This window comes from Diabrotica virgifera, chromosome 7 (genome assembly GCF_917563875.1).
Source record: "Diabrotica virgifera virgifera chromosome 7, PGI_DIABVI_V3a".
NCBI classification, from domain to species: Eukaryota; Metazoa; Arthropoda; class Insecta; order Coleoptera; family Chrysomelidae; genus Diabrotica; species Diabrotica virgifera.
In genome coordinates this window covers 164,042,612-164,062,010 of record NC_065449.1, presented here as the reverse complement: position 1 = coordinate 164,062,010, position 19,399 = coordinate 164,042,612, and the positions used below count along the sequence as shown (strand labels likewise).

The following is a 19,399-nucleotide window of genomic DNA, read 5'->3' as shown; positions in this document are numbered from 1 at the left end:
TAGCAACGCATCGTTTCCTACTGACAAAACTCCTTAGCGACGTGATTTCTCAGCGACAAAATTATGACAGATCCGTCACGAAAGTGTCTAGTAATAACAAATAAATAAAGATTATATTTCGTTGATATGGTGTATTAATTGTCTCGTGAAATAGTCTTGTCGAATATCATTCGAGAGAAAATTATTTACCGACAAAATTTTCTCCTGGTTTCATTCAAGTTCGTTGCCTTTTGGTAATTTTCGCTTATGAAATTTTGACAAAATCACTCGACTGACGTCTCGTGATTTAGTCAAAATTTAATTCGCGAAAATTGCCAGGCAACAAACTTTCATACCAGTCGAAAATATTGCCGGCAAAATTTTCTCTCTTGTGATATTATATACGAAAACTTCTTTAGGGATGTTGTGCACTTTTTGGATGAAAAAAGTATTAAATTGGCGACCGTCATCGCGACCGCTATCGCTTCGAAGGAATAAATTTTTTAAATGAAAACTTCTTGAGGGTCGTTGTGCACTTTTTGGATGAGAAAAAAGTATTAAATTAGCGAGCGTCATCGCGACCGTCATTGCTTCGATGAAATACATTTTTGTAGTGAAAATTTCTTTAGGGACATTGTGCAATTTTTAGATGGAAAAGTATTGAATTAGCGACCGTCATCGCTTCTGCAAAATAAATTTTTAAATTGAACTTCCTTTGGGGACGTTGTGCACTTTTTAGATGGGGAAAAAGTATTGAATTAGCGAACGTCATCGCTTCGGCGAAATAAATTTTTGATATGAAAACTTCTTTAGGGACATTGTGCACTTTCTGGATGTGGGAAAATTATTAAATTAGCGACCGTCATCACTTCGATGAAATAAATTTTTGAAGTGAAAACTTCTTTAGGGACGTTGTGCACTTTTTGGCTGAGAAAAAGTAGTAAATTAGCGACCGTCATCGCTTCGACGAAATAAATATTTGAAGTGAAACTTCTTTAGGGACGTTGTGCACTTTTTCGATGGAAAAAAGTATTAAATTAGCGACCGTCATCGATTCGATGAAATAAATTTTTGAAGTGAAAACTTCTTGGGGGACGTTGTGCACTTTTTGGATGGAGAAAATTATTAAATTAGCGACGGTCATCGCTTCGACGAAATAAATTTTTGAAGTAAAAATTTCTTTAGGGACGTTGTGCACTTTTTGGATGGGGGAAAAGTATTGAATAAGCGACCGTCATCACGACCGTCATCGCTTTGAAGAAATTAATATTTGAAGTGAAAACTTCTTGGAGGATGTTGTGCTCTTTTTAGATAGGGGAAAGGTATTGAATTAGGGACCGTCATCGCGACCGTCATCGCTTCGACGAAATAAGTTTTTGAAGTTAAAACTTCTTTAGGAACGTTGTGCACTTTTTGGATGGGAGATATTATTAAATTAGCGACCGTCATCGCGACCATCATCGCTTCGACGAAATAAATATTTGAAGTGAAAACCTCTTGAGGGATGTTGTGCACTTTTTGGATGGGGAAAAAGTATTAAATTAGAGACCGTCATCGCTTCGATGAAATAAATTTTTGAATTGAAAATTTCTTTAGGGACGTTGTGCACTTTTGGATGGCAAAAGTATTAAATTAGCGACCGTCATCGCTTCGACGAAATAAATATTTGAAATGAAAACTCCTTGGGGGATGTTGTGCACTTTTTGAAAGGGGAAAAATATTAAATTAGCGACTGTCATCGCCTCGACGAAATAAATTTTTGAAGTGAAAATTTCTTTAGGGACGTTGTGCTCTTTTTATATGTGGGAAAAGTATTGAATTAGGGACCGTCATCGCGACCGTCATCGCTTCGACGAAATAAGTTTTTGAAGTGAAAACTTCTTTAGGAACGTTGTGCACTTTTTGGATGGGAGACATTATTAAATTAGCGACCGTCATCGCGACCATCATCGCTTCGATGAAATAAATTTTTGAATTGAAAATTTCTTTAGGGACGTTGTGCACTCCTTGGATGGGGAAAAAGTATTGAATTTGCGACCGTCATCACTTCGCTGAAATAAATTTTATACGTACAGTAGAACCCGGTAAATCCGAACCCCGCGAATCCGAACTTTCGGCAAATCCGAACCAACAGAAAGTGAAAAAAATTTAAAAATTCAAGACAAAAACTTAAAAACATGTTTATTATACAGAGTAAAGCCAGAAAATTGGACAATGTAAGATTACTAGGACTTTGACATTTAAAATTTCTTAAAAATAAATATTATACTTTAATATATAGGTTTATAAAGTATTTATAAAGGTTAAACACAAACTTGCTTTGGTTCTCTCGTAGTCAACTTGAGTCCAAAAATATTGTCCACACTCTTGCGAGAACGTTTGGCTACTCAAAATCACAATGAAAGCTTTGAACTACTAGTTAAGGCTAACTTTCGGATAATCCGAACTTTTCGGAATCCGAACAGGCTGTCCCCCCAATTAGTTCGGATTTGCGGGGTTCTACTGTATATAAATTATGTGTATGTATACATAAATATCATAGAGCATACGCATCGCGTATATGATGATAGGTATAGCACTTCTTTTTGGATGGGAAAAAAGCATTCACTTCGTAATTTATATACTATAAGAATTTTTCACTTCTGTCGGCACTCCCACGAGTGCCTTCATTTTTTTTAATTCATTAAAAAAATGTCATTTTTTAATTATTAATTAATTATAGTTAGAACAAGATTAGATCGGGCAACCCTTGTTTTTTGTAATTGTTAACATGCTAAATTACATATCCAATAATTTTTATCTATTAAACAGATCGGTGCAAATCGACCTTATATCGGATCCTCTACTATAAAGAAAGACCAAGTAGAGTACAGTGTAGGCAGGGAAATTATGATATTAAAAAATGTGTATTCAAAGATAATAGTTTGTAAAGCGAATGCCAAAAGAAGTAATAAAAACCACTTTAAGAGATGCTGCAAATAAGTGTGCAAACTACTTCAAGAGAATATGATCACATCAAAATCCACTCGCCAACGATCTTCTAACCTCACCATTGCTTAGAAGACTAAAAAGGTTGGTCTTCTAGATTAGCGGTTTTCAATCTGTGGTACATGTACCACTGGTGGTACATTTCATTATTTGAGGTGTTACACAAAACGCAAAACAGCCAAAATCAACACCACTATTCTAATTAATCAGATCACCTAGCTAGATAGGTATTTCAGTTAGGTGGTACAAGAAATAATAAAAAGTATTTGGTGGTACATGACTGAAAAAGATTGAGAACCGCTGCTCTAGATCTCTCCACAGTCTCCACGTCTAGGATAGACGATAGAACTTCGAGATAGTGCAAACACTCGTGACCACGGCGCAGTAGACGAAATTTGGTTTAGTAACCACTTCCATGCGAAACGCACTGTATCTACTATAGAACCGTTCTGCCTTCCGTGAATTTTGACTCCGCCTTCGCGCAGCTCCATGGTCAGGAGTGCACTATCTCTACTAATTTGTAAAAAGTAAGAAACTTGGTAATGTAAACGAAATACAGGTAATGGTTGCTCACTGAGTATAGCTCGCACGGTGACTTGTTCTGTCTCTCTGTCAAACAGATTGTTTTTCTCTGTGTTGATAACAGATTGCAATAAAGAATGTAAAAAAAAAGAATGTGTGTGTACTTTGTACGCACGTAAGAAGTTATACTTCTATTATATGATTTCAACGAAATTAATATACTTTAAACAGTTTATGTATATTTTATTTAAATATTAAACTAATTTTAATACTGACTACTTCTCAAAAATGTTTATTAAAACAGTGCCAAAAATTAAAATAAGAAAAGAATAAAACACACACAAACAAACACATTGAAAAATGCCACAAATGATTTCTGAACAATGTAGGAAATTTTTTTTAACTAAATACGTATTTTCTGAAAAAAAATTATATAATAAATAAACTTACAATCACAAAATGTATAAAAAAAAATAAAAAAATAAAAGATTCAATTTGGGTTCGAACCCGCTTATCAGCGCAGTTAGTATTGAAATTCATTCACATTAAACTTTTACCCACGGAGACCATGTGTCATCATGTGCGAAGATCAACTAACTAAATGGATTAAACTTTTGACGGTTCTGAATTTAACCAAATTATTTTGATTTTGAATTGAAATTATTTAGAATTGAAAGAAATATTAAAAACAAAATATAGAGTAAGAGAACAATTTATTAGGTGAATATTGATAGAAATTTTGATGGTAATCAAATTATGTAAATCAAAGCATTACATAATATTTTGGTAGGTTCTTTCTAAATTTTCCAAATAGGTAGGTAATACCTATGAAATTTTTCTTTAGGATACTGAAACATTTACAATTATTACGTACCTGTCGCCAGTGGCGGCACGTGGCTTTAGGGACAGGGTCGGCAAGGTTTTGTCTCCTCAGATAGGTATGCCATCTAATTAAAAGGCTTCAATTTCATAAAAGATTTTTGGTTTTTGTTTTTTTTTATTTTTTTATTTTTTTTTTTGTTTTTTTTTATAAACCTGTTTATAAATTAACTCTAGTCTATGTTGTTTCGAAGTAGCAAAATGGGTTATAACGTCACTGTAAAATTTATTATTGTTTTGGAAAGGTTTTAAAAGTTTTTTTTCTATTGACTTTTGAGACAAGTTTGACATTCTCTCTTGTTTCATGGTGTTTTGACAATACGTTTTGACTCTTTTGAGACAAGAGAAATCCCGTTGATTTGAGGCAGAATTTGAGCACAATAATTTATTAAATTCTGGAACAGTTTGTTATACCTAATGAATTGCAGTATATAAAATTAAACATATTTTGTAACTTATCCCACCTTCCGAAAATATTTAGACCAGCATATAAAACTGTTAATCCATTTCCTTATTTAATTTGATTAAAGAATGATGGATAATTTTTAATGAGCTTGTCTAATAGATTAATTATTTATATGGGAAATAATTATATGTCTAATAGATATTTTGAAAATTCTTTGGAAATAATAATTGAGTTATCCTTCCACTCAAAAAGGTCCGGAACATTGTTTAAATAATAAAAATGTCAAAAAATGAAAAAAAAATCGATTTTTTTCTTCGTTTTTTGATTTTAACTTTCAAAGTATTCACTTCTAAGAAAAGTTACACTAAAAGTTGGGTAATTAAATTTCCTACAATATAGGATTGCTTAAAAATTTTAAAAAGTGTCATCCTTGTTGCAAAACAGCAATAATTGCGAAAAAAACATAAAAAATAAGTATTGGCATTTTACGTTTTTCAACCATTTATGCTACACTTACGACCTTCATATTTGAACCAGAGAACCTTTATGATATAATAAAACAATATTGTAAATTTCATTAAGATCGACTCAATACATTTTGCAAAATAAATTTTACAATCCAACTTTTGCAAAAAAATTAATTTTTTCAAAATGTTGCAGCACTGACAATAAAGCAGATAGCAAGTTGAATTTTTTTTTACATATAGAAGAAAGCTACAGTGTTCTTCTATACGTAAAAATAGATTCAACTTGCTGTCTGCTTTATTTTCAGTTACAACATTTTGAAAAAATGAATTTTTTTGTGAAAGCTGGATTGCAAGATTTATCTTGCAAAATCTATTGAACCGATCTTAATCAAATTCACATTAATGTTTTATTATATGATATAGTTTTCCTGGGTAAAATTATGAAGGTCTTAAGTGTAGCATAAACGGTTGAAAAACGTAAAATGCGAATATTTGTTTTTTATGATTCGCAGTTATTACTATTTTGCAACAAGGGTGACAATTTTTAAAATTTTTAGTTAATCCTATATTGTAGGAAATTTAATTACGTAACTTTTATGTCAGTGCAACTTTTCTCGAAAATGAATACTTTTAAAGTTATAATCAAAAAATGAAGAAGAAAATCGAATTTTTCCTTCATTGTGTGACATTTTGATTATTTAAATAATGTTCCGGACCTTTTTGAGTGGGAGGATAAGATAACTCAAATATTAATATATGAGTTATTTTTAATCAATTTCTGCAAACAAATATGAGTCACACCTCATCGTCCAAATTAATGTTAATAATATTTTTACAGATGCGTTTTGGTCTATAAGTACGTGTCTTGTTGCCGTTTGCAGATCACCGCTGCTGCGCTCGGCAGATTGTTTTTCTGCCGTACTTGTCACTCAAATAAATACGGGGAGTGTATAATTGGTTGCCTATCGGCTAATATTCCATAGCGTCTTATTACAAGCAAATGGTCAATCTTGGTACGGCTTGCCGAAGCGAGCCTTGAATTCACACAATCGCAGTCGGGTTTACGGTTGGCTAGGATAATTAGTTTGAAAATTCTCTTACGCACAGCGCACAGGGATCACTTAACGATCGGATCGATCGAATTCTTTTAAAAACAATGAATAAAATTTACACGACATTAATTTGTTTATTCAAAATCTCCATATTGAACAATTATTGACAGATGATTTTAACACCCAATCTGATCCCGTATAACGTTTATACCATACTGTTTGTGTGCGCATGCGCGCAGTATTATGAAAGTTTACTCTCAATCGCGCCTAAAGAAGTATAACTTCAAAAATCGAGCTAACATTAAGATGTGATAAAAAGATATCGACTGTAAATTAACTTATAACAAAACTTTTTTTAACACAGTAGGCACTACAATGGTAGACGAGCGTCACACCCCTAATTTGAGGCTTAGAAATCGAAAAAGCGACCATGATAGGTAAAGGCAATTTTTTTATTATTCATGTTTTCGAGGTCTCTGAATCCGAATATGAAGTCTTTTTTATCTAGAATTGGTGGAACAGGTTCCAAAATAAAAAGCAAAAAATCAATTTTGAAAATTTTCAGTTTTAACTCGCTCTATCTCGTTGTATTTTTCACACTTTATTTGCACTGATACATACGTAACTTGAAGTAACTTAAAAGATTTAGTAACTAACTTTATACGGTCTCTGTGCGCGTAGTTCATACTGTCGTTTTTATAAAAATTCCCCTTTCAACATTTTTCCCAATCGCGCATAAAAAAATATAACTTTAAAAAACGTTCAAGGTAATGTTAAGATGTGATAAAACGACATCAACTGTAAATTAATTCATAACAAAATATTTTTTAAAAACAGTACTAAAATGGCTTCTTGTAAATTTGTACACATCAATCAGAATTGTCCAGTTTTATCTAGTTTGTGGTATCGTTGATTATATTTGTCTCAAAATGACGAACCACAAGGAGATCCATGTGTCCATTTTTATACACATAAATAAGTATAAAATTATTAAAAATTAAAAACCACACCTAACTTTTTAATCTATTTATGGATTAAAATTTTAGATTTAAAACACTTGGTTGATAGCCTATTGAGTAAGAATATAATATGGTACATTGGACATAATACAGTGGAACCTCGATAACTCGAATTAGTCGGGACCGCGGCCGATCCGGGTTATCGAAAATCCGGGCTATCCGGAGATATGGTAAAAATTAATAAAATACGGTATACTTACAGATAAACTCCGTTATAATTGAAATAACATGAAATATATATGCACAGTACACATCTAAATTACGTATAGTTGTATAGAATAGAGAGTATTGTTCATTTCTTGGTATAAAAGACTAATGCGTAGACAAAAAACACGCAAACGCAAACCTATCTGAAGCACGATTACAGAACGGAAGAGAAAAATACAACTGTACTACACACAATACGGTCACAATCGGAACAATGTTAAGTTATTTAAGAGCAGTGGAGGCTTAGGCCATTGTTTAAAAAATAATTTTTTAAATAGTCTTTTAGTCTTTTTTGAACAATGCTAAGACAGTTTGAAATAAATAAAGGAATACAAGTGCCTGTTGTTTCCGATAATCCGAGAAAAATGAACGTCGCTCTGTCGCCGTGTGCCATGAGTCATTTTTACTATCGTATAGTTCAAATTACACAAATACACATTTTATCTCAAATATTATATTTTACATATATGTATCTTTATTGTTGAAATGTTTGTCTGATGAAAATCGGTCCGGGTTAGCCGGACTTCCGGGTTATCAAGGGCCGACTTATCGGGGTTCCACTGTATAATCAAATGAACCATTATAGATGCTGGATATAAATACCGTCACTAAGGAAGTCAACGAGAGTAGATAAGGAAAATACATGAAAATGAAAACAAGTTTACCTATATTATAATAAACATAGTTTCCAAAGTTATGCATCACCTAAAATTATGCTCATTTTCATAGTTGATTTTTTCATGAGCAGGTTAACGGATTCCGCTATTGTTTTTTTTATTATTTTAGATTCTTCTTTGGTATTTACACAGTTGGGCATCGGTTTACTCAAACTTTTCTTTGAACTTATACGGGATGAAAGAAAAGATATGTTTTTCTGATGTCAAGTTTGAGACACACTGTAGCGAGGGCAAGGTACATGTGTGGATACGCACCAAAATGGTATGGTAGTCTTATGTTTTGTGAACAGTTAGTTTTTTGAGTGTCCCTGATATCTTTAGAAACAAATAAAGTAGACGGTTTTATTCTGGAACATGTGTTTTCTTTTTGTTATAGTGCGTATTCGTTTCCAATATTGGTGATCATTCTGGCTATAATTATTTTATTAACTGATGCCTTAAATAGATTAGTTGTTGTTGTGAAGAACCATTTCCTCAGGTTCTTTAACCATGATATTATTCTTCTCCCAATTCCTCGCTTTACAAATACTTTACCTTGAAGGATTACCTTCAGTAATCTGTATTTAGTGCCGTTTCTCATTATGTGTCCGAGATATTCTAACTTTCCCCTTTTAATGGTATACATCACCTCTCTTTCTTTGCCAACTCTTTGTAAAACGGTCTCGATGGTTATCTTGTCCGTCCATGATATCCTTAGGATTCGCCTATATAGCCACATCTTGAAGACTTCAAGTTTTTTCTCCATTGCTTCAGTGAGTGTCCAGGATTTAACTCCGTAATACAATATTGAGAAGATGTAATATCGTAGGAGCCTTATTTTTATCTCCAGATTAAGGTTGTGGCTTTTAAAGAGTTTGGACATGTTATTGAATGCAGTCCTAGCCTTCTCTATTCTACATTTTATTTCTTGTGAGTGATCCCATTGTTCGTTACTATTGTTCCAAGATAGTTATACTGTTTTACTCGGTCCACTGGTGTATCATTGATTAGTAGTTGGGCGTCTCTAATTTTATTTTTGCTGATGATCATAAATTTAGTTTTTGATATATTTACTTGAAGTCCAAATCTTTCACTTACTCTTACATTAACATGTTTTTAACTGAAACAAAAGTTTGAGACACCCTGTAGGGAGGAAAGAGTACAACGGTGGGCATATATCAAAATTATGTTATGATCTCATATTTTTTGAACATTTTATTTTTTATTTTTTCTGATATCTTTAATAACAAAGAAACTACACAGTATTAATCTTTAATATGTATTTTAACTGAGGACATGCGATAAGTGAGCAGGCCATCTCTTATACACTAAGATGAAATTATTTTCTATATATACCGCGAAAGTAAAAAAGTGTTCACAGGAAGTAGTCGAGGAAATAAAGCTGAAAAAATGGCTAAACCTCGCAATTTTTTCGTCCAGCATCGATTTGTACAAAAATTTGGGATTAGGCTCATTACACCCTCTAGTTCATTTTCTATATTGAGCCGTTGTACGCTTTTGGTTTTTTAAGGGTGAAAACTATCCCTAATTCTAAAATATTATAAAATAACGTTTTAAACTTTAATATTGTCAACATTTGGTTCTTATTAGTTACATAATGATTGTTTTATTATGCTTTAAGATATACTATCATAATATTTCAACCCTTAAAACCACCCGTGGAGCTATATATAAAAAATTTACTTATCCTAAAAGAATAATTTCGGCTTGCATCGATTTACATAAAAATTTTGGATTAGGATCATCTTACCCTGTACTTCATATTCTATATCATGCTTAAGGGCGTTGATTATTTATAGGGGTGTACACTACCCCATATTGTCAAAAATTATATAAAAACATTGTAAACTTTAATATGGGTAAAATTTGGTTTTGATTGGTTAAATAATGATTGTTTTATACTTTAGGATATAATATCATAATATTTCAACCCTTAAAAACTACCCTTAATAACATTAAAGTTTTTATAAGTAGATATTTTAATAGATCTATACAGAAAAAAAAGTAGAATTAAAGAATTACAAAAACATTTATTTACACAAAAATACGAATTTACAAATATGTACAAATACAAATACAAATAGTTTTAAGTCATCTTCAGTATAAGAACCGGTTCTGTGGTATTATACATACATTGAAAATTATCCATAAGCGGACTATCCGAATTTTTCGAAAAAAAAAATTCGTTTTATAAACATAGCTCCTTTATTTTTGGCGATAATTTTTTTTTTCAAAAATGACTTTGTAGTAGTTTTGAAGAGTTATAAGATTGTTTAAACTAAATTCCGTTAGATCCCCTAGTTTTTAATTAGGGTGGGTTTAAAGGGCTCGAATAAGGGGGTGTTTGCTAGTAAATAGAGGTGTTAAACAGCTATATCTCGCTAACTGTTCACTGTAATGAAAATCTATGCACAAATGAGTTTTAGCTATTAAAAAAGCTTCAATTTAGTGGTCCATCATTTTTTTCGTGTCTCCAGTATTTTAGGCGATATTTTGAAGTAAATGGTAAAAAATGGGAAATTCCAAAAAATAAATTTTTCTTTAAACTCCAATTTTTCTAAAATTAGGCCTTTTAAATAGGTCAAACTTCTTGGGTGTATTTATAATACAAGTATAAAAGGAATTGCAGAAAGGTGAAGACCAATTTTTAATTAGGAGGGTAGTTAGGGGGTTGTTTTCACTTATTTTTTCATACAGAAAAGCCGGTACCGACATTTTTTTGATCATAAGTCGCTTAATTTTCAGGCTAGAACTTTTTATTGTTAATTTTGGAAAGGCCTAACTGTATGCTTGAAATAAGATTATTTAAGTTTTCCTCGAAAAATGCAAAGTTTTTCGGTTATTTTACTTTGAATATTTCAAAATATGCATTTGACGAAAAAAGCTAACTTTTAACATGCCGTATCTCGGTTTGTATTGGTCTTAAAGATATTACAGAAAAAGAAATTGATTTGTGTTACTAAAAGATACAATTTTGATATCTACAGTTTTTTTGATTAAATGCATATTTTTCGAGGTATTCTCAAAAAATTTTCATCGAAAAAAGATTTTTTCATCGAAAAACTGTTACTTTCAAGCGCGAATAACTAGAAAAATATTAGTTTTACGAAGAAAATGTAAAAAACATTTTTTTCTTATAATTACTTTTTACATCGATTTACATGGTTAAAATGTAATAAAAAATTCCCGCCCCCGAGATGGGGTGGCAACCACCCCCAAGGTTTTAGCGTACAGCGGCATGATATAGAAAATGATCCTTGAACTATTCCCTACGTTCTGTGAAAATTTCAAGTAAATCCATGCTGGACGAAAAAATTGCGAGCCAAAATGCTTCATTTCCTCGACTAAAGTTATATGTGCAATGTATCTCTCGCTCTTTAAAGAGCCTCCACGTAGACACCAATTTCGTACTTATTCTCAAGGAAATTCCATCCCAAAACATGACAGAGCCTCCCTTAAACAATCTCATCTCTCTTATGTTACGCTGTGCGTACCGCTCACTTGGTCGATAGCTAAACTCTTAAGGTGTCGATCATAATTGTTAATCTTATGTGCCTTTTTGATTTAAAGGTTTATTAACTGTTATTTTTTATGGTTAATTTAGTTTTGTTTCAGTTAAAACACGTCAAGTTAAAGAATAAAACAGTCTAATTTCTTTGTTTCTAAAGATATTAGGGGCATTCAAAAAACAAAATGTTCATAAAACATAAGGCGATAATACGATTTCGGTGTATAATACGCCTATAAGAAATGGAAATATTCTCCTGACCGCGAATATTCCCGGAAACTTTCAATGAAAAATTCTCGAGAATATTTCCGAGAACTTTCAAGAATGTTTCCGAGAATTTTCCATAATATTTCCGAGAACTTTTGAGAATAAAAAGCATTTACATTAGACATTCAGTGTGATGGCTGGTCAAATATAAGAAACCCATATGTTATTAACTTTAATGGTGTTTAGACACCGCGATACATGCGAGCAATTTATTGTGACGATAAATTGCTACGATTGATTGATTTTTTTTAAAGCTGTTTAGACGCAGCGATAAATTGTTTCCATCAATTAATTGGCGTTTAGTCGCTGTGATAAATGCTAGCAATTTATTGTGACGATAAATTGCTGCGATTTATTGATTTTTATAAAGCTGTTTAGAAGCTGCGTTATATTGTCGCGATTGGTTATAAACTGAAACAACTCTATCGTTACAATAAATTAATGCAATCCGATAGGTACCAACTCCAATCCAATTCCAATCGCGATAAATCGCTGCGATGTACCGTTTACACACAACGATAAATTGATAAAATTGATATCGATAAATTGCACGGATTTATCGCTGTGTCTGAACGCTGCCTTATAAACTGAAACAACTCGATCGTTAAAATAAATGGATGCAATCCGGTACCAACTCCAATCCCCCGAGTCCGATAAATCGCTGCAATGTACAGTTTACACTTAACGATTCATTGGAGCAACTCGATTGATATCAATACATTTCTGCGATTTATAGCGGTGTATAAACGCTGCTTTGACAACCCCTGAACTAGTAATGTGCATGCTTAACACTTTTTACAGATTGTGAAAGGCACACAGCTGAATATCTTTCACAAGATATAATAAATAATATAATATAAAGGAAGTCGGCCAGAAAAAATTTGTGGGATTGTTACAGACAATGCAGCACCAATGGATCATTTTGCCAAAGGCAAAATGATCGATAAAAAACAAATATAATTTTATTGAAGCATATTCCTGTGTTTCTAATTTATTAAGTTTTCTGGTGTCTGATGAACCTACATTCTCTTAAAAATGTTGAGGCATGTTGAAAAGAAATTGTTAAAAAGGTAACTAATTCCAACATATATCTTGCCCGATTTAATACAACTAGCTTCAAAACTACAATAGTACAAAGTTATATCATAAAAATGTCCTGTAAAAACTAGATCGGGTTCAATCCTTAATTGTAAAATAGCCTTATTGTGTTTGAAAGTGCTTTACAAATACTTATGGTCATAGAGGGAGAAAATTTAAAATTTTCACGAAATTTTAAATAATACAGTCTGGATGATGAAATATTTTGAATACAGTTGCAAAAAGTAGCAGTTTTGCTAAGACCAATATAATATTTGTAAAATGGATTACTTTATTGGAAGGCAATATATTTAAAATATCCCAGGTTGTCGAGGCATTTAAGGACAGAGCAAATATTTTTACCGAGAATATTCCATTACTTTCAATCAGTAAGTAAGCCCGAGGAAAAGGAAGGCTTATATCTAAATTAGAAAAAAAAGGAAAAAATGGCAGTGAAGCCTGTGCACTATGCTGCCAACTTACTTGATTCTTTTCTTGTGTATGGACAAAATATTGAACAACTATCCCAAGTTTATTGACAAAAAAGAAAACATTTTTACAGAACTAACATACAATAATAGACATTCAACATACATACATACAATACACACTAACATACAATAGGCTAACAAGAAAAAGTACAATATTTCCATAAGTTTCCGAAAGTTTCCAATATTCCTGGAAAGTTTCCGGAAACTTTCCGGAGTTTGAATCTTCCCGGAAATTTTACATCCCTAATAATACCTCGTCCTCACAACAGGGTGTCTCAAACTTAACATCAGAAAAAACATATATATTTTATCTTTATATGTTCAAAAGAGAAGTTTAAGTAATCCTTTGCCCAACTGTGTAAATACCAAAGAAAAATATAAAGAATTAAAAAAGAATTAGCGAAATCCGTTAATCTGTTCACGAACAAATATAAACTATGAAAATGAGCTTAATTTTAAGAGATGCATAATTTTTGAAATTATGTGTAGTTGATATAACGATAAGAAGAATAATATTGATATAAAGTCCTTTTACCCTATGACGGCCTATATGCAATTAAGAGATAATCAGTGGGTCTCAAACAGTGGGACGTTAATATTTAATTCCGATCGGTTGAAAAGTAAAAATATTTAATTTCTTTTATTTTATGTTCAGTAGGAATATTGGATTTTACTATATTAAAGGCAAATAAAATGAATATAATATGTATATACAGGGCGTGTTAAAAGAAGTGGGACGGAATATTTCGAATACTCGAAATTATTTGTCGACATCAAATCTCATTAAGATCTCTATTTTGCGTAGAATAAAAATTATACGAATGGTTGTGCATGCAGTAAAATTGGAAAATATTTGACAAGTTGCTGGTATGTCCAAATTTGAATAAAATACATCCAGGACTTTACTTTCTACAGACACTGTATTAAATATAACCTCGAAACAAACTGGCACTAAATCACTTCCGAGATTTCAACAAAACAAAAGGTTTAAACAAGTGTAATGATTGCAAAAACGGTTCGCATGTTTTAAATAAGATTTTTGCTGATTATGTATTTTGCTAAAAATATTAAATAACACCAATACAATTCACAACCATCATTTAATTTTTAACGATAAACAAAAGTGTAATATGATGACAAGTTTGAATTTGATCGACTTTGTCGATAACAGTGTCGTTGATAGTAACAGTGTCGTTAATAGATATTTTTAAATACCATGAATCATTTTCCAATGACTGGGTGGATTTAAGAAATACATATTTACTAAACAATGTTTTTTTACTTGTATAAAGGAGATTACAATAATTATGACACATGGTACTCCTTATATTTTTTTAAATAATATGGTTTTGTAAAGGCATAACTTTGACTATTGGCTAAACCTACATTACACGATAAGTCACAAGAAATTAACAAAAATTAACATGTTAATTCATTGTTTAAATAAGATACAGTGCGCTGGAATAAGTGTTACACCCCTTACTAACTTATTTATTTTTAGCACATAAGTAAAACACTCGGACAGGTCGATTTTTAAAACAATGAAAGTATATTATACCATCAATTTTTCGAACTTTACGCAATCCCTCTTCAGGTGACAGGCAAAACTTTGATTTTTTTAAATGGGAAAGTACATCATGTGATAGCTTATTTAAAAGCGTTTCAAATACTAATTACAAAAATGTGTAATACTTTAATCCTTTTTAAGAGCGTAGGCGCAAAATTTCGATCGAGTTGTTTTTAAGCGCATTCATGTTTTTCGAATCCTGAGAAAACTAATAAGTATTTTTGAAAAATTAAAACGCAGAATAAAAGACAACAATATTATCGACAGCTGAAAGTCCCTTAGAATAAACAAAAATTTCTTTTGAATGATATATTTTAAATAAAAAAACCGACTAAATTTTCTTTTTTTTACCCCTGTGACTTATTAAAATAATCATTATAGAAATTCTCAGGGACTTTTGACCCTCGATAATATTGTATTATTTCATTCTGCGTTTCAATTTTTCAAAAATACTTATTAGTTCTCTCAGGATTCGAAAAAAATGAATACATTTCAAAATATTTCGACCGAAATTTTGCGCCGACGACGGTCTCAAGAAGGAATAAAGTATTATAAATTTTTGTAATAGTCTTTATAAAGCTTTTAAATGAGGTGTCACATTATGTACTTTCCCATTTAAAAAAATCAAAGTTATCACTGTCACCTGAAGAGGGACCGCGTAAAGTTCGAAACATTAATGCTATAATATACTATGTATATTTTAAAAATCGACCTGTCTTATTCCTTATAAGGGGGTAACTCTTATTCCAGCGCACTGTATATTCCGTAGTATTGCAATAAAATATTAAAACGAATAAACGAAAACTTGTTGAGTAGTGCTGATTGACACAACAGACCAGTAAAATGTTATTCATACAGATAGTGTAAAATATATCGCCGCTTATCTGGTCCGCTAGTAATAAAGTTATCAGCATTTAATTGCAAAGCGGTCTTCTTAGGTGGAAAATATTTTAGTAGAAACGTGTAACAAGAAAAAACAAAGTAGAGAAAAGTGTAGGCAAGAAAATTATAATACAGTCGAACCCGCTTATTGGAATAGCCTTTGTACCAGACAAAAATATTCTTATAACCGGGATATTCTAATAACCGATCATTGGTGGCTAGTCGAAATAAGTGTACCGAATATACGTAATAATATTATTTACATACTATGCCAATATGTATATCATATATGTACACCTACATAATCAGTATATGTAAATGGTTTTAGGTCTTTTTACGTCAATAATACAGTAGTGTAACTACTACTTATCTATGTATGTGTTAAATACCAAATTACATTATATTATATATGTGAATGAATACAGTAGCAGTAGGTAATTAATATAAAATGTATGCAATATGTAGATATGTAAATATTTTCTTATTAAAATGCATATAACAAAATTACTTATTTTTTCTTGAGAAATTATCGGTAATTATAGCTTTTTGTTGTTAATCCGTGCGGTCATCCTTAATCCATTGGTTGAATGGAACTTTTATTGGCGGCAAGAAATGGATGAATTGAATTTAACAAAGCCATAAGCCTCTCTGGGTGAATTCTAAATAAACTGCTTCTAACGATTTTATAGCAGGCAACAGTGCCTTTGTGTAGACAAATAAAAATTACTTTATGACCCATGCATTTGTCGGCTAAAAATCGAATTGGTACTCGTAACAAAGTAATAAATATTTATTACCCTAATAATATCTAATCCATAATCCTTGACGACTGACCATAATAACCAAACATAATTTAAATTTTTAGTAAAATTGTAAAAAAAAATAGTCGTTGACCTGCAAAATATGCTAATAAGCGGTATTATCTAATTAGAACCTATTCCAATAAAAGGATAAATTTATTAAGGAGTAAATGGAAACGTTTCGGGAACTCGAATTTATATCCCATAAACCGGGATATTCCTATAACAGGGATTCTAATAAGCGGGTTCGACTGTATTATTTAAAATGTGTATTCAAATATAATAATAATTGAAAAGGGCATGACCAAAGGAGTAAGAAATTAATACTTTAGTTGCAGTAGAAACTATTTGTGAAACAATTTTGGTGAAAACAATATATTAACAAACTAACAAAATTACAATAATTAAAGAGTAAAGAAGCAAATAAATAAATAAATAATATGATGTAATATCAACAAGCAATCTGAGTATACGGAGTTTAAAATAAAAAAAAAATCAGCTTTCCAATCTAGTAACATATTTTGATATTTTGTTATATAAAAACTTTAAAATTGTGTCTAGGTAAAAATGCAGGCTATACAGTTTTACATCATATTTTTAATTACTAAGATATAACGCAATATCATCACGTAATTAATTGTTTTTTAATTGACAGAATCTTGACCTACTTACCCGGTCTTCCGATAAATTCCTTCGTCCTGTACCCTCCAGAATATAACTCTTTTCATTCATGTTCATACCCCCTGTAGCCAGCATTTTGTCTTCTACTTCGGCAATCTAACACAACATTTTATTAACACCGTTGGATTTTTTTTAGTTTTTACAGATGCGACAAATCGGAGTGATGGGAAGAAAATGCATTATTTCTTGAGAAAAACGGGAAAGTAAATGTTAGCAAGGACGGAACTGGATAATGTGAATGAAATTGGATCTTTGAGTAGTAATATCGATTGCAGCGAGAATCATGCGCTTACTCGGGACGATTATTACTGTAGTATACGAGGGGACGACTGAAAGCAGGAAGGAAGTCGAGGTTAGATGTTTCCACCATAGGTGACTCGTTCAAATTATGATAAATTTAATAATAATAAAAAAATAACCAATATTTTTTTAATATATTTTCTTAATATACGTATACATATAAAAATCTATTGTTTTGCAATTTATAATGTAGATACTGTTTTTAACTCTGTAGTAATTAAAATAATACATTGCTTGACCGTTTGACTATTTCAACATAGGTATTTGAAATATACCGTTTTTGTTTTTTTTTTGTTTCGTTTTGTTTTGTTTTTTTTTTTATTTTATATTTTACATATAGTGTAAGACTATAATAAAATTGTTCCTGTGTCTCCTGCATATATAGCTGGTAAGTTTCACATTGATCTTCTTCTTCTTCTTTTTGTGTAGACATGACTCTGTCTATTTTTCAATATGTCTCCAGTAAGTTGTCATTCCATCCTTTTCTTGGTCTTCCTACTGATCGTCTTAATATTGGGGAACCGTCTCTCGCCGTACTTATTACTATATTTGTTGTCATTCAGCTTATGTGGTCGTTCCATTCTACTAATGCCGTTTCTTACCATCGATTTTTCGAAGGGTTTTTACCTCTGCTGTTTCTAGCATTCTTTTCGTTCTTTCTGTATCAGGTCGTGTTTCTGCCGCGTATGGCATTATTGATGTTATGGCTGTTTTGTAAATTCTGCTTTTCAGTGATTGTCCGATATTTTTATTTTTCCATATTGTTTCATTCCATAGGCGTAACCAGGGGGGTTTTGGGGGTTATAACCCCCCATTGGGATGTACTTTGAGCTCTATACGCGTAACACCATAGCCCTCAGAGACCTTCCAGTAGTTGTAACCCCCCTTTCAGGTAGTTGTAACCCCCCCTTAGGATCATCCTGGTTACGCCTATGTTTCATTCAGGCAATCTGTGGCTCTGTTTGCTTTATTCACTTGATCTTCCACTTCAGTTTCGAGCTTTCCATAGCTGGATAGTGTGACGCCTAGATATTTAAACCCCATCACTTGTTCTATTGTCCGACTCTTCAAAACTGACTATGCCAAAGCTTTTGATTGTGTAAATCACGACATTTTGATTAAAAAACTAAATTTCTATGGGATTCGAGGTATTTCTTTTGAATTGGTTCCAATCTTACTTGAATAATAGGAAACAAATAGTTAGAGCAAATGATACTGACTCTAGTCTCAAAAACATTGTATGTGGAGTACCACAAGGTTCAGTATTGGGTCCTCTACTGTTCCTTATCTTTATAAATGACATCACTAACTTAAAAATCGATGGAAAAATTTTTCTTTTTGCTGATGATACCAGTATCACTTGGAGCAACTCAACTATTGCATCTCTTCATGCAACTATAACTTCTGATTTGCTTACGATAAAAACCTGGTCTGACTCTAATTTACTCTCTTTTAACGTGGATAAGACAGTAGCATTATCCTATAAAAGTGCTCTTCAATCCCTGCTTGTTAATAACAGCCAGATCTCTACCGTTGATTCTGTAAAATTTTTTGGTATTTTTTTAGACAGCAACCTCAAATGGTCCCTTCATATCGATGTGTTAAGTAAGAAACTCGCCTCAGCCTGCTA

At 31.8% G+C, this 19,399-nt stretch overlaps 1 protein-coding gene across 1 annotated transcript in view; it reads right to left on the bottom strand.

The window, feature by feature from the left end:
* LOC126888846 (putative sodium-coupled neutral amino acid transporter 11) overlaps positions 1-17,827 on the bottom strand; it is a 128,282-nt gene extending 110,455 nt beyond the window's left edge. The window contains exon 1 of the mRNA XM_050657272.1: positions 17,461-17,827. Coding sequence (XP_050513229.1) covers positions 17,461-17,544 — 84 coding nt within the window. The 5' untranslated portion in view covers positions 17,545-17,827. The remainder of the gene's footprint in view (positions 1-17,460) is intronic.
* Between the last annotated feature and the right edge of the window lie 1,572 nt (positions 17,828-19,399).